Below are 12,694 nucleotides of genomic sequence, written 5' to 3'. Positions count from 1 at the left end.
CCAGGGCAGAGGCGGCCTTCCGCGACCCCCGCTTCCGGCTCCTCGGGGGCCTCGCTCTCCCGGCGCGGGGGTGGGGGCGGGGAGCGCGGCGGCTCCCGGCCAATGGCGGCTCCTGACCTCACACCTCCCGACGTCAGCGCGGCCGCGCGAACGGATGTCACCGCGCCGGCTCGGAAGCCGCTCCTCGCGTCCCGGCGGCGGGGCAGGCGCGCGCCCGGCTCCTTCCCGGCAGGTCCCGCCCGGCGGCCCCGCCCGGCGGCCCCGCCCCCGCCCGCCGCCCCGCCCCTCCGCGCGCGCCCGCCGCGCCCCCCGCCCCTCCGCGCGCGCCCCCGCCGCGGCCCCGCCCCCTCTCCCAGCGGGCCGCGCGCCCCTGCGGCTTCGAGCTGTGTCGCGGGCGCGCGCGCCGCCGGCGGAGCCGCAGTTAAAATGGTCCGAGCGGGACCCCGCGTTCCCCCCGCCGCCGCCGCCGCCGCCGCCGCCGTCGCGCTGCCGGACTGAGCCGCCGGGCCCGGCGTGGAGCGGTCCCCGGCCGCAGGCCCCCCGCCGCGCCCCCGGCCCCCCGGCCCCCCGGCCCCCCGGCCCGGGGGCACAGCATGTAGCCCCCGGCGCCCCCCCGGCGCCCCCCCGTCGCGTGTGCGCCCGAGCGCGAGTGCGCGGAGCCCCGCCGCCCCGTCCCTTCGGCCGTCCCCGTCCCCGTCCCGCCGCCCGCCGCCCCGCGCGGCCTCCTATATGGGCCACCTCCTGTCCCGGGAGCCGCGAAGCCGCCCGAGCCGCAGGAGGCCGCGCTGCTGCAGCTGGTGCCGCCGCCGCCGCCCGCGCCCGCGCCCGCCCCGCAGCCGGGACTGCTTCTTCCGCGGGCCCTGCATGCTCTGCTTCATCGTGCACAGCCCCGGCGCGCCCGCCCCCGCCGGCCCGGAGGAGGAGCCGCCGCCGCCGCCGCCGCGGGCCCGGGCCTCCGCCGAGGACTGCGCCGCCGCCGCCCGCCGCTTCCTGCTGGCCCCCGCCGCCGCGTCGCCCGCCTCCCGCTGCCGCGAGCTGGGGCTGGCCGCCGCCGCCGCCTGGGAGCGCCGCGGCCCGGGCCTCCTCCTGGCGGGCGTGGGGCCCGTGCGCCTCCTCGGGCCGCCCGCCGCCCTGCGGCTCCTGCGCGGGCCGCCGCCGGCCGCCGACATGGTGTGCAAGCGCAAGGGCGCCGGGCTCCCGGCCTGCACGCCCTGCAAGCAGCCCCGCTGCGGGGGCCACGGCGGGGGCCACGGCGGCGGGCACGGCGGGCGCGGAGGGGCGCACGGAGGGGCGCACGGAGGGGCGCACGGAGGGCCCGCGGGGGGGGGCGCCTCGCCGCCGCGGCCCCCCGACGCCGCCTGCTGCCCCGCGGCCCCCGAGGCCCCCGCGCCCCCCGAGGCCCCCGCGCCCCCCGCGCCCCCCGGGGCCCCCGCGGCGGCCGGCGGGGACGCGGGGCGAGCGGGGGGCGCCGCCCCCTCGGCCGCCCAGCAGCAGCAGCAGCAGCAGCAGCAGCAGCAGCACGACTGCGGCGACGCCGACCGCCGGGAGCCCCCCGAGAACCCCTGCGACTGTCACAGGGATCCGCCCCCCGAAACCCCGGACATCAACCAGCTGCCGCCGTCCATCCTGCTCAAGGTGGGTCTGCGCCGCGGGCGACGGCTGCCCCGGCCCCGGCCCCCGCGGCCCCCGCGGCCCCCGCGGCCCCCCCGTGACCCCATCCCTGAGATCCCCGTGCCCCTCCGGCCCCCGTGGCCCCCCCATCCCCGAGACCCCCGTAACCCCGCGGCCCCGCGAACCCCCATCCCCGCGACCCCCCCGCGACCCCAGCGACCACCGTGACCCCCCATCCCCGAGATCCCCCTGACCCCCCCATCCCCGAGACCCCCGTGACTCCCTGACCCCCGTGACCCCCCATCCTCGAGACTCCCGTGACCCCCCCCATCCCCGAGACCCCCGTGACTCCCTGACCCCCGTGACCCCCCCATCCCCGAGACCCCCGTGACCCCCCGTGACCCCCGTGACCCCGCCCCCCTCGCCCCGGAGCTGGTCTCTCCGCCCCCCTGAGCGTAGTGGCCCCCCCCCGCCCCCCCCCAGCAGCCGGAGTCCGAGGGGGACGGGCCGGAGGGGAGGACGCTCGGGCCTGTCGTGGGAAGCCCGAGACCTCGGGAGCTGCTCGGCGCTCAGCAGCTCGGGCTGCGGCCTCCCTCGGTCCCGCCCCGCAGCCCGGCGGCTCCCGGCGGCTCCCGGCGGCTCCCGGCGGCTCCCGGCGGCTCCCGGCGCTCCAGGCTCGGCCCGGCGGCCACTCCTGTCCACTGCATGTACGAGCGGGAGCGGGTGTGTTACGTACACAGGCATGTTTTACATATGACTATGTTTTGCGGATAAGTATATTTCATATATAAATATGTCTTATTTATAGATACATAAAAACATTTTTATGTAGAAGTATACACATTCACATATATATATACACACATTTATATATAAATATATTTATAAACATACATTTTAGGGAATCCCTGGGTGGCTCAGTGGTTTGACGCCTGCCTTCGGCCCAGGGCGTGATCCTGGAGACCCGGGATCGAATCCCACGTCGGGCTCCCGGTGCATGGAGCCTGCTTCTCCCTCTGCCTGTGTCTCTGCCTCTCTCTCCGTGTTTCTCATGAATAAATAAAACCTTTAAAAAAAATAAACATACATTTTATACATAAATATATTTTTATATAAAATATATACATTTTTGTATGTAAATGTATATGAATATGTACATTTTATGTAAATGTATTTTTATATATAAGCATATACATTTCTGTAAGTATATAAATATACATTTATATATAAATATATACACATTTTAACATATGAATATCCATTTATACATAAATATATACACATTTTAACATGAATATATATTTAATATATAAATATACATTTATACATGAATATACACATTTTAACATGAATATATATAAATATATACATTTAATGTATAAATATACGTTTATACATAAATATACACATTTTAACATGAATATATATAAATATATACTTTTAATATATAAATATACATTTATACATAAATATACACATTTTAACATGAATATATAAATATATACATTTAACATAAATATACATTTATACATATATACACATTTTAACATACGAATATCCATTTATACATAAATATATACACATTTTAACATGAATATATAAATATATGCATTTAATATATGAATATATATTGATATATAAATATATACATTTTAATATATGAATACATTTATATATAAAATATACACTTTAAATATATGAATAGACATTTGTATATGAATATACATTTTAAATATATAACTGTATTTATATGTATAAATATATATTTTCATATATAAATATACATTTATTTGTAGGTATATTTATGTGTATAAATATATGTATTCTTATTTGTATGTATATTTACATATAAACACATATATTACGAATATACAAATAGAGCACGTGTATACTCTTACCAGCTGCGCAGTTGACACTGGCTGCGGCAGCTGCCTCCGCCTGTGAGCCACGTGACCGTCCCCGCCCGGCGCCCGCTGGTTGCGGGTTCAGCGAACATCCACCAGAACATCCACCAGGAGCGAGCCTGCTGCCCCCGGTGCCCCGGCGACTGCCCCCCCCCCCCCGCCCCCCAGCGCCTGGACACAGCCGGGGGCTCCCTGCTCCGTGCACTTGAGAATCTGTGTGTGCACTTGAGAATCTGTGTCGGAGGACTTGTCCAAGGTCACACTACAGAGTAAGGGCACACCTGGGGATTCAGGCCTTCCCGAGGACCTGAAAACCCTTTGGGTCACGCTGTGTTCTGTGGCCTAACTACATTTTAATCCTTATGTAGAAACCTATAATTTGTCAGAAGATAGGGAAAAAATTTTTTTTTTTTTTAAATGGATGGAGGTGAGTGGAGCTGTGTGTCCTGTGGGAGCTTTGTCTCACTTTACTAAGTAAAATTTACAGTTTAGTTTATGTTAGCGGGAAATTTATTTTTTTTTTTTTAAAGATTTTATTTATTCATGAGAGACACAGAGAGAGACAGAGGCAGACACACAGGCACAGGGAGAAGCAGGCTCCATGCAGGGAGTCTGAGGTGGGACTCGGTCCTGGTCCCCAGGATCACACCCTGGGCTAAAGGCAGGTGCTCAGCCACTGAGCCCCCCCCCCCCCCCCCCCGGGCTGCCCATGATAGTGGGAACTTTAATTGAGTGACAAAGTTAGTGTTGTTATTACTAGCAAGTTGTGTCTTCCTTATGTCCACCCCCCCACCCCCCCCCCCCCCGAACTTAATAGACCTTTTTCAGTGTGGAGATGTTTAATACCAGTCAAAAATAACCTAGATAAGAATTTGGCTACTTTTACTGTTACGGAAGTAACTGTCATCATTCACAATTGTTATTGTCACAAATGTACTTTTTTAATTAGACTTTTTTGCACATTTATAATCCTGTGTGTTTAGATCTGTTTTCCTGGGATGTTAGTGTTCTGTTTAAAAGGTATTTATTTATTTATTTATTTATTATTTATTTATTTATTTATTCACGAGAGACACAGAGAGGCAGAGACACAAGCAGAGGGAGAAGCAGGCTGTCTGCGGGGAGCCCGATGCGGGACTCGATCCCAGGACCCCAGAATCACATCCTGAGCTGAAGGCAGATGCTCCGCTGTTGAGCCACCCAGGAATCCCCAGGTTATTAGCGTTCTTGCAAATAATATAGCAAGAGAATGGGAAAGCTTAAGTTTCCCTTGAGTCAAATGTAACGATTTAACTCTTATGGAAGTGTGCTTTTTGGAGGAGTAATCGCTTCCTCTGTGTTCAGGGTTTGCATTTTAGGGCAGAGGGAACTTCCTTGAGTCCTTTAAATCAGCAAATGACAAATATCAACAAATATTTGGTATAGAGGTTTGATTACTGTGTTGTTACTTGGCAAGTAAGACTTTAGAAACCAAAACAAAACCCGGATACTTTCTGCTTTCTACCCAAACCATCATTTCAGGAGGTAGGGAACATTTTAATACCAAAATCATAAAATAAGTAAAGTAGTACATGATCTCATAGTAAAGAAAATTTCTGTAAATTAAGTTTTGCTAGAATAGATTACCTGCTAAAAACGGTTTTTTTTTTTTTTTTTTTTTTTTTTTCAAATTAGCTGTGGACTGTTGAAAACTTGGTCTAAAGGACATTTGAGGATTTTACCCATTGAATTTGCCCGGTTTGTTGGGCCGTTTAGACATGTCAGGTAGATTTCCTTGTATTATAAAGTTGAGTACAGATTCTCTGTGTGGGTGTCATGGTCTTAGTGGTATTTGGCATGGAGTTAGACTGTTGGAATGAATTGAAATTGAGGTGGTTCAGGGTTTACCAACTGATTCCAACTTTTAGGAACAGGGCTTTGGGTGGTAGAGGCTCTGTCAACATAGATTGTGCTCATTGCTCTATCCCTTCCCCTAAGTGCAGTGGCTGGTATTTAGTAGCTCCGAGTAAATATTTTTGAAGAAATGAATGGCTAGGTGTTTAGGAAGGCTGGGCTGATACTCTGGGTGCGTATGCCATGCCACTAGGAGAAGCCTGTACGAAATGTTTATACCCTGACCTGCGTTGTTTTGCGCTACAGTGAGACCCACGTGATGGTGAAAGTGTTCTTGCTCTGTTTTTTGGTTGAGAACTGGGGATATTCCACTTGGAGAAGAGAAGATTTTAGGAACTATAGTGATATTTTCATGGTACGAGAAGAATTGTTGCAGAGAGAAGTACAAATCCATCACCTCTGTTGGAAAAATTCTTGGAAAGCATGGCCCTTCTTCCCTAATGATGGGTCAGTAGCCTTTATGATGTTTTGCTGTATCTTTTGTACCAGAAGTTAACTGTAGTCCTTTAAAAAAAAAAAAAAAGGCGAGGGGGTGTGGAGGAGGGAGAGTTTGGAAGAGAAATGTAAGGAAAAGTGATTTAAAGGTTATTTTTAAGAAAAACTACCAACTTTTTCCAGGTAAATTTTTTTTCCAGGCAAAAAGCAGAATGAAACAAAGCAACAAAAATACCCCACCTAAATTCTTTTTATGGCGCTTCATAGGGCAAATTTTTGGTTCAGTATCAACAAGATTTTCTCTTTAAATTTTGTTTTTTTTTTGTAACTTGCCTTAAAGCATTAAAATAATGCAGGTAGGGCAAAAGTTTGCCTAGATTCACTCCTACCTTCCCATCTAATTTCCTCTCCAGAGGTAACTAACCACTGTTACCAGTTTAGATTATTCTTCTAGAACTGCTCTGTGGAGTACAGTAGCTGAAAGTGGTTAAAATTAAATTAAAAATTCAGTCTCTCAGTCACAGTAGCCACATTTCAGAGATCAGTAGTCACAGGTGCCTGGCTGCTAACCATAGTGGACTGTGCAGATGCAGATACATTTCTGTCGCTGCAGAAAGACCTGTGTAAACCTTCATAGCTATTTAAATGCACCAAAATGTACGTGTTTTGTTTTGTTAATAGTATGGGTTGGAAGTCGTTCCTTTTTAGTAAGTAGTGCATATGGTTTCTTTCATTCCTTTATTTAAGTAATCTCTACACGTCATCTGGGGCTTGAACCCGCAACCCTGAGATCAACAGCTACGTGCTCAACCAACTTAGCTCTTCCTTCATTCTTTTTAACTGCTGTGTAGTATTCTGTAATGTTGTACTGTAGTTTTCTATTATTGAATTTTTCCAAATTATTGCTACTGTAGAGAGTTCTAATGTTTTCTGTGCGCAAATAGTCATTTTCTTGTAGGGTGGATTTCAGGAAGGTGGAACTTTAGGGTTAAAGAATGTGTACATTTGGAAATTTAGAAAATCCTTTCTAAGAAGAACTGTGTAAACGTGGAATGAATTTTTTCTTGAAGTAGCTTCGCTGGAGATAATAATTTAACTTCGGAGCAGTAAGAGACCTCTGAGATCTCCTGGTTATTCCCCCACTTCTTTTGTGTGAGAAACCCGGCCTGGAGAGGTGAAATGGCTTACCCCAAGACATTTTAGGTAGTGAAAGGCAGACCCTGGGTTGGAGCCCCTCTCCGTGTTTCCAGGCCAGGATATCTTTTCCCTATATTGTTGAAGAGGGTCTCAGTAAACTTCTCTCAGAGACTGTATGAAAGAGATTCCTGAATTGGTGGTGGCGGGGAGGAGCTTATACCAGACAACTTCGGAGCTATTCTGAGTCAGAGGCTAATTTTATAATTGGGCCTGTAGGGCTGAATTGTGGTCCTTAAATATAAGAAATAGAAGAAGTAGGGAATGGCTCTTCACAGATCAACTGTGGAAATAGCATTTTCTTAAGGCCTTAGGCCTGTTCTAGTTGGTCTTTGGTTGAGGGATTGCTTTGGATCAAATAAGGTGGCTTCAGTCTTTGGTACCTGTTGCCTTCATAACCTCAAGCAATCCTGCCTTCTGATATCACAGTTAGGTTTTTATATTGTGGAGCCCCTATGCAACAGTTTTACCAAATGATAGCAGTGGAATACTTTTCTTTAAGTGTTACTATTTGAGTAACAGGTATTTTGAGATATTTAGAGACTTTGTGTGCTTTATGTTTAGGTATCTTGCTCTCTGTCAGCCCGACCTGTTTCTTTCCAAAGGAAACCAGGCTAGAGACACCAGAGTCTGTCAACACAGTTGGGAAAACTGCCTCACCATGCCTGCACCCCTGATAACGTGTTAGGTATTAGATCTTTATTTTTACAGCTTCATTACCAACAGGTTGCTTTAGTCATCAAGGAAGAATTTTATGAGAGAAATGTGCTTTGGGGGAAGGCTTATGTGCTCGACCTGTTTCTTTTTAGATATGAAAATAAGGATGAAGGCAATGGAAATGGGAGTCAAAAAAAAAAAAAAGCAATACCACTGTTTAAAGTTTTGAATGTAGATTATTAGTGGGTAAGAGGAACTAAGTTATATGTAGCATTTCATGAATGCTTGACTTACTACTCCAGGGCCAGGTCACCTCTAGAACGTCTCTGTAGTTCTGGGGATGAGTTTAGTCAACTCTGAAATAGAATGTTGTTAGGAAGTCAGGTTCAAGATTTTTTTTTTTGCTGAAGAATGTCAAGTAATCTCGATTAACTTAATCAGGCCACATAAGGTGAGATTTGTTTTCTTTTTACCTTAAGAGGTCTATAAATTTTGGTGCTTTGTAATGAGTAGCTGTCAAGGGAATAACCCTGGGTGTTTTTTTTTTTTTTTTTTTTCCTTTTGGCCAACTTTGGAATACCAAGTTGTATAAGTGATAGGGAATATGAGAAGATAAGTGAAGGCATATATGGAAGCATTTAATGTTAGCATAATAGTTTCCTGAAAAGTTGTTTAATTTTGGCTGAATATCTTAAGTTTGTCAAGAGTCCTGCCCAAGTTTTGGGCAGTTTGGAGCCACATAATATGCTCAGGGCATCTATGTGGAGGAAGACTCTAGAGTAGTGATGGGTGATTGGCAACCTACATACATACGTATATATGTATTTTCTAGCTCTGTCCACTTGAAAGAGCCTTAGAGAAGCAATGCCCAATAAACAGTGTGTGTGTCTGCGCACTTAGCTAGATCTTAGCTTCTAAAAACCATTCTCTGCTAAAAGGAATCAGCGTTCTAGGAGAAATGGATGATTACCAAACTGGTACCAGGAAAGTACTAGACGAGCCTAGAATATTTTGTGCCAGAGCACAAGGAAGTACTCAAAGAATAATGGATATATGTCAGAAGGACATGTCATTTTATAGTATCTCTTCCCAAAATACTTAAAAAATTTTTAAAAAAGATTTTGCTTATTTATTCATGAGAGACACAGAGACAGAGGCAGAGACACAGGCAGAGAGAGAAGCAGGCTCCATGCAGGGAGCCTGATGTGGGACTCAATCCCAAGACCCTGGGATCACGCCCTGTGCCAAAGGCAGATGTTCAACCTCTGAGCCACCCAGACGTCCCCAAAATACTTAAAAAAGTTTTGTATTTTATTGAATTCTGTGACTGGCTTTAGAATAAAACTTACTCTTGTGTACATTTCATAATACCTGACTACTACTATAAAATAGCACTCTGTAGTAAGCATTGGGGTTGTAGAAGTTTGCTGTGCCTTTAATTTTAATAATTAAATTGCAAGAATTATTTAAAATTATAGATTAGGAAATAATTTTAGAGTCTATGACTTCCCTTTGGTTATGTGGTTAGAAAAGTACCAGAAATATGTTTTGTGTTTCAGTTTTTCTAAACATTCTCTATTCAAGAAACTACTTAGTAAATGTTACTTGCAAGCTTTTGGCAGATAATTTAAATAGAATATTTAAGATGGAAGATATGACATGTGAAAAATTGAAAAGGGCAGAAAAATTGAACTTGATTGAAATAGTTAATTTTGAGAAGATTGCAAAGAGGGATTCTTTCTGAATTATAATTAAATAATATCTGATATTATTTGCTTAGTCCTTACTATAACATGGTGTTTGTATATGTGTGTGAATGTCTTCTCAAAAAGGAATTCAAAGATTCTGGGAAGAAAAATAGAATGATAGAAACACAGAGCTTGTGGACATTTTTTAAAATGCAGCTCTATTGATATTTACCCATTTTAAGTATGCAGTTTTTTTTTAAGATTTTATTTATAGTATAAGCACAGAGAGAAAGAGTGGGAGAGCTCATGTACAAGTGGAGGGAGAGGCAGAGGAAGAAGCAGACTCCCTGCCGAGTGGGGAGCCCCATGTGGAGCTTGATCCCAGGACCCTGGAATCATGACCTGAGCTGAAGATAGACGCTTAATTGAGCCATCTAGTCGTCCCTACAGTTTGAGTTTTAATAAGTGTATAGTGTTATATAGCCATCATTATAATCCAGTTTTGGAACACCTCAAATAGTTTCTGTGTGCCTCTTAACAATTTCTGCTCATACCCCTAGCCCCAAGCAACCACTGATCTATTTGCCTATAGAGTTTTCCTTTTCTGGAAATTTCATATAAATGTCATCATACAGTATATAGTCAAGAATATTGTGTTTTATCTTGCATACCTCTGTATCTCTCTCTCATAACACCTAGTATAGTCAATATTAGATAAAATAGCTACACAGTTTACATCTTTTCAAAGTATTATTTGTATAACTTGCATGCCATCTGCTTACTCATAAACTTTTGCAGTAATCTTTGATAGCAGATAAGATCTTCTCAAAAATTAAATGGCCAAATGTAAGTATTGGCTTGGTTGATTTTTCAAGTACTCCAAGGTTCTGTGGGTTAGGTATGACCAAGTGTTAGACAACAAAGCATTTTCTGGACTTTTTCTCCGTCTGAAGTATCTTCTGAAATCTTACACTGATGCCCTGCTAAAAAATAGAGTCTTTGAAGGCTCAGGAATATTTGGATGTCTGTGGTAGTGATTATTTCAGATTGTATCTGTAACATGTATCTTTTCTGGTAATTTGTATTTTAGTTGTGTTTTCCAGATCTGCCCCTAAAGATAAAGAATATTAAGTTAGTTTTCAACTTAGGTCCTGGTTAGAAGTCACTGCTGTTTCCCAGTATCCATTCCCCTCATCTTCCTTTTAGACGTGGAATTTACCATGTTCTAGCTTGGCACAAGATCACCTAATTAGAGGCTGTTTCTCAGCCTTAATTGTAGCGAGGCGCAGCTATGTGATTAAATGTTGGGTAATAGAATGTGAGTGGAAGTAATGTGTCCATGAGAGCAGCCGCTTGCCCTTTGCCTCCCTTTTTCAGGGCTAGGCACGGTCTTCCTCGTCGTAGCCAAAGGCAGCGATGGCGAGCAGCAAGGTGCCCAGGCGATGGATCCCTGGATCTTCTACATCTGCAGGATGCCTACAGCTACTTAGTTTGAACTTCTCTCATGTTCAAGCTTTGCTAACAGGCCTGTGTTAGAGTAAGCAGTTTCCTGGCTTGATGCAAGGGACATCCCAGTTTTTTTCAGTGTCCTCTTTCCCCTTTGTAGTTTTCTGTATTCAACAAAAATGTTGTTACGGGTCAGTCTTTTACAGACCTATATTCTCTTTCTGCAAATCAACTTTTGAAATACTCTTTCTCCTGAATCTCAGATTATCCAAAGATAATTCAGAAATGCCTCTGACTATATGATCTTAAAGCCGGCGAATGCCTCTCAAGTCTTAGGGTCTCCCATAGAAACCCAGGTACACATGCACAAATATTGGTTAAATGAGTTAAGACGATAGTTTGGAGGAGAAGTAGCTAACTTTGAGAGTTAAGATTTGGGAGAGAGGGCTGTTTGTTTATTTATTTATTTGAAAGATTGTATTTATTCATGAGAGATACAGAAGGAGAGAGGCAGAGACACAGGCAGAGGGAGAAGCAGGCTCCATGCAGGGAGCTCGAGGTGGGACTCGATCCCAGGACTCCAGGATCGTGCCCTGGGCCGAAGGCAGGTGCTAAACTGCTGAGCCACCCAGGGATCCCAAGGGAGAGAGGGCTTTTTTTTTTTTTTTTTCCTGAGAGAGGACTTTTTAATGACAGAAAGAAAAGCAGAAATATTTTATTTATTTATTTATTTATTTATTTATTTATTTATTTATTTATTTATTTATTCATTCATTCATTCATTCATTCATGAGAGACACAGAGAGAGAAAGGCAGAGACAGGCCGAGGGAGAAGCAGGCTCCACACAGGGAGCCTGACGTGGGACTCGATCCCAGGTCTCCAGGATCCCACCCTGGGCTGAAGGCGGCGCTAAACCGTTGAGTCACGGAGGCTGCCCAAAAGTAGAAATATTTAAATATTGTGTTATCTATTTTTATGTAACAAATTATGCCAACATTTAGCAGTTTAAAACCACAGACATTTATTTCAGATTTTCTGTGGGGTAATAACCTCTGTGATTCTTAGGTGGGTCCCAGTTGATCTGGGGGCTCTTCTGAGGCTGTATTCAAGGTGTTGGCTGGAGCTCCTCAACCGGGGCTCAAGAATTCCTGCCCAGACTTACTTGTGAACTTGTTGGCAAGGCCCACGTCCTCACTGGCTGTGGGCGGTAGGCGTAAGTTCCTTGCCGGCTCTGTGGCTTCTCCATTGGTGATCGGCTGTGTGGCAGCTCGCTCCTCTAGAGCAACAGATCCGAGAACACCCCAAAACGGAATCCACCTCTTTTAACCTAATCAGAACTGGCGTCCTATCAGTTGTGCCCTATTGTGTCCAGTAGAAGGGACTTGGTCGTTAAAGCCAGCTCCTGCTCAAGGAGAGGATTATACAACCGTAAATAAGTATCAGGCCGTGAGCTCATTGGGGGCCGTTGTGCAGGTTGCCGACACAATCAATGTGCAAAGATCTATTAAATATGCGCTGCGATATCAGCTTAGGATTTTGCCTTTTATTCTTACCCATCTTTGCTGGTACTGGTTTCATCTAACCTTCACCCACTTAACTAAATTTCCTTTCAGCTGGATAACTAAGACTCATGGAAATCCACCTAGATTTAGTCAGTTATCTGTGGATTCTCACGGTCGTCTCAGTTCAACAAAAGAGAAAACTAATATTCAAAGAAAGTACAATCCAAAGTTAGAGATATTGTATTTTTATTTTTTAAAGATTTTATTCATTTATTTGAGAGGGAAGTAGAGAGTGAGAGAGTGAGGACTTGATTCCAGGACCCTGGGATCATGAGCTGAGCCAAAGGCAGACGCTTAACAGAC

The 12,694-nt window shown here is 46.5% G+C and overlaps 1 protein-coding gene across 1 annotated transcript in view; it reads left to right on the top strand.

Annotated features, from left to right (window-relative positions):
* Positions 1-656: 656 nt before the first annotated feature.
* FBXL17 (F-box and leucine rich repeat protein 17) overlaps positions 657-12,694 on the top strand; it is a 487,709-nt gene continuing 475,671 nt past the window's right edge. Inside the window, exon 1 of the mRNA XM_055315274.1 lies at positions 657-1,635. Coding sequence (XP_055171249.1) covers positions 730-1,635 — 906 coding nt within the window. The 5' untranslated portion in view covers positions 657-729. The remainder of the gene's footprint in view (positions 1,636-12,694) is intronic.

Source organism: Nyctereutes procyonoides, unplaced genomic scaffold (assembly GCF_905146905.1).
Source record: "Nyctereutes procyonoides isolate TBG_1078 unplaced genomic scaffold, NYPRO_anot_genome, whole genome shotgun sequence".
Lineage (NCBI taxonomy): Eukaryota > Metazoa > Chordata > Mammalia > Carnivora > Canidae > Nyctereutes > Nyctereutes procyonoides.
This window is presented reverse-complemented; position numbering and strand designations above follow the sequence as displayed.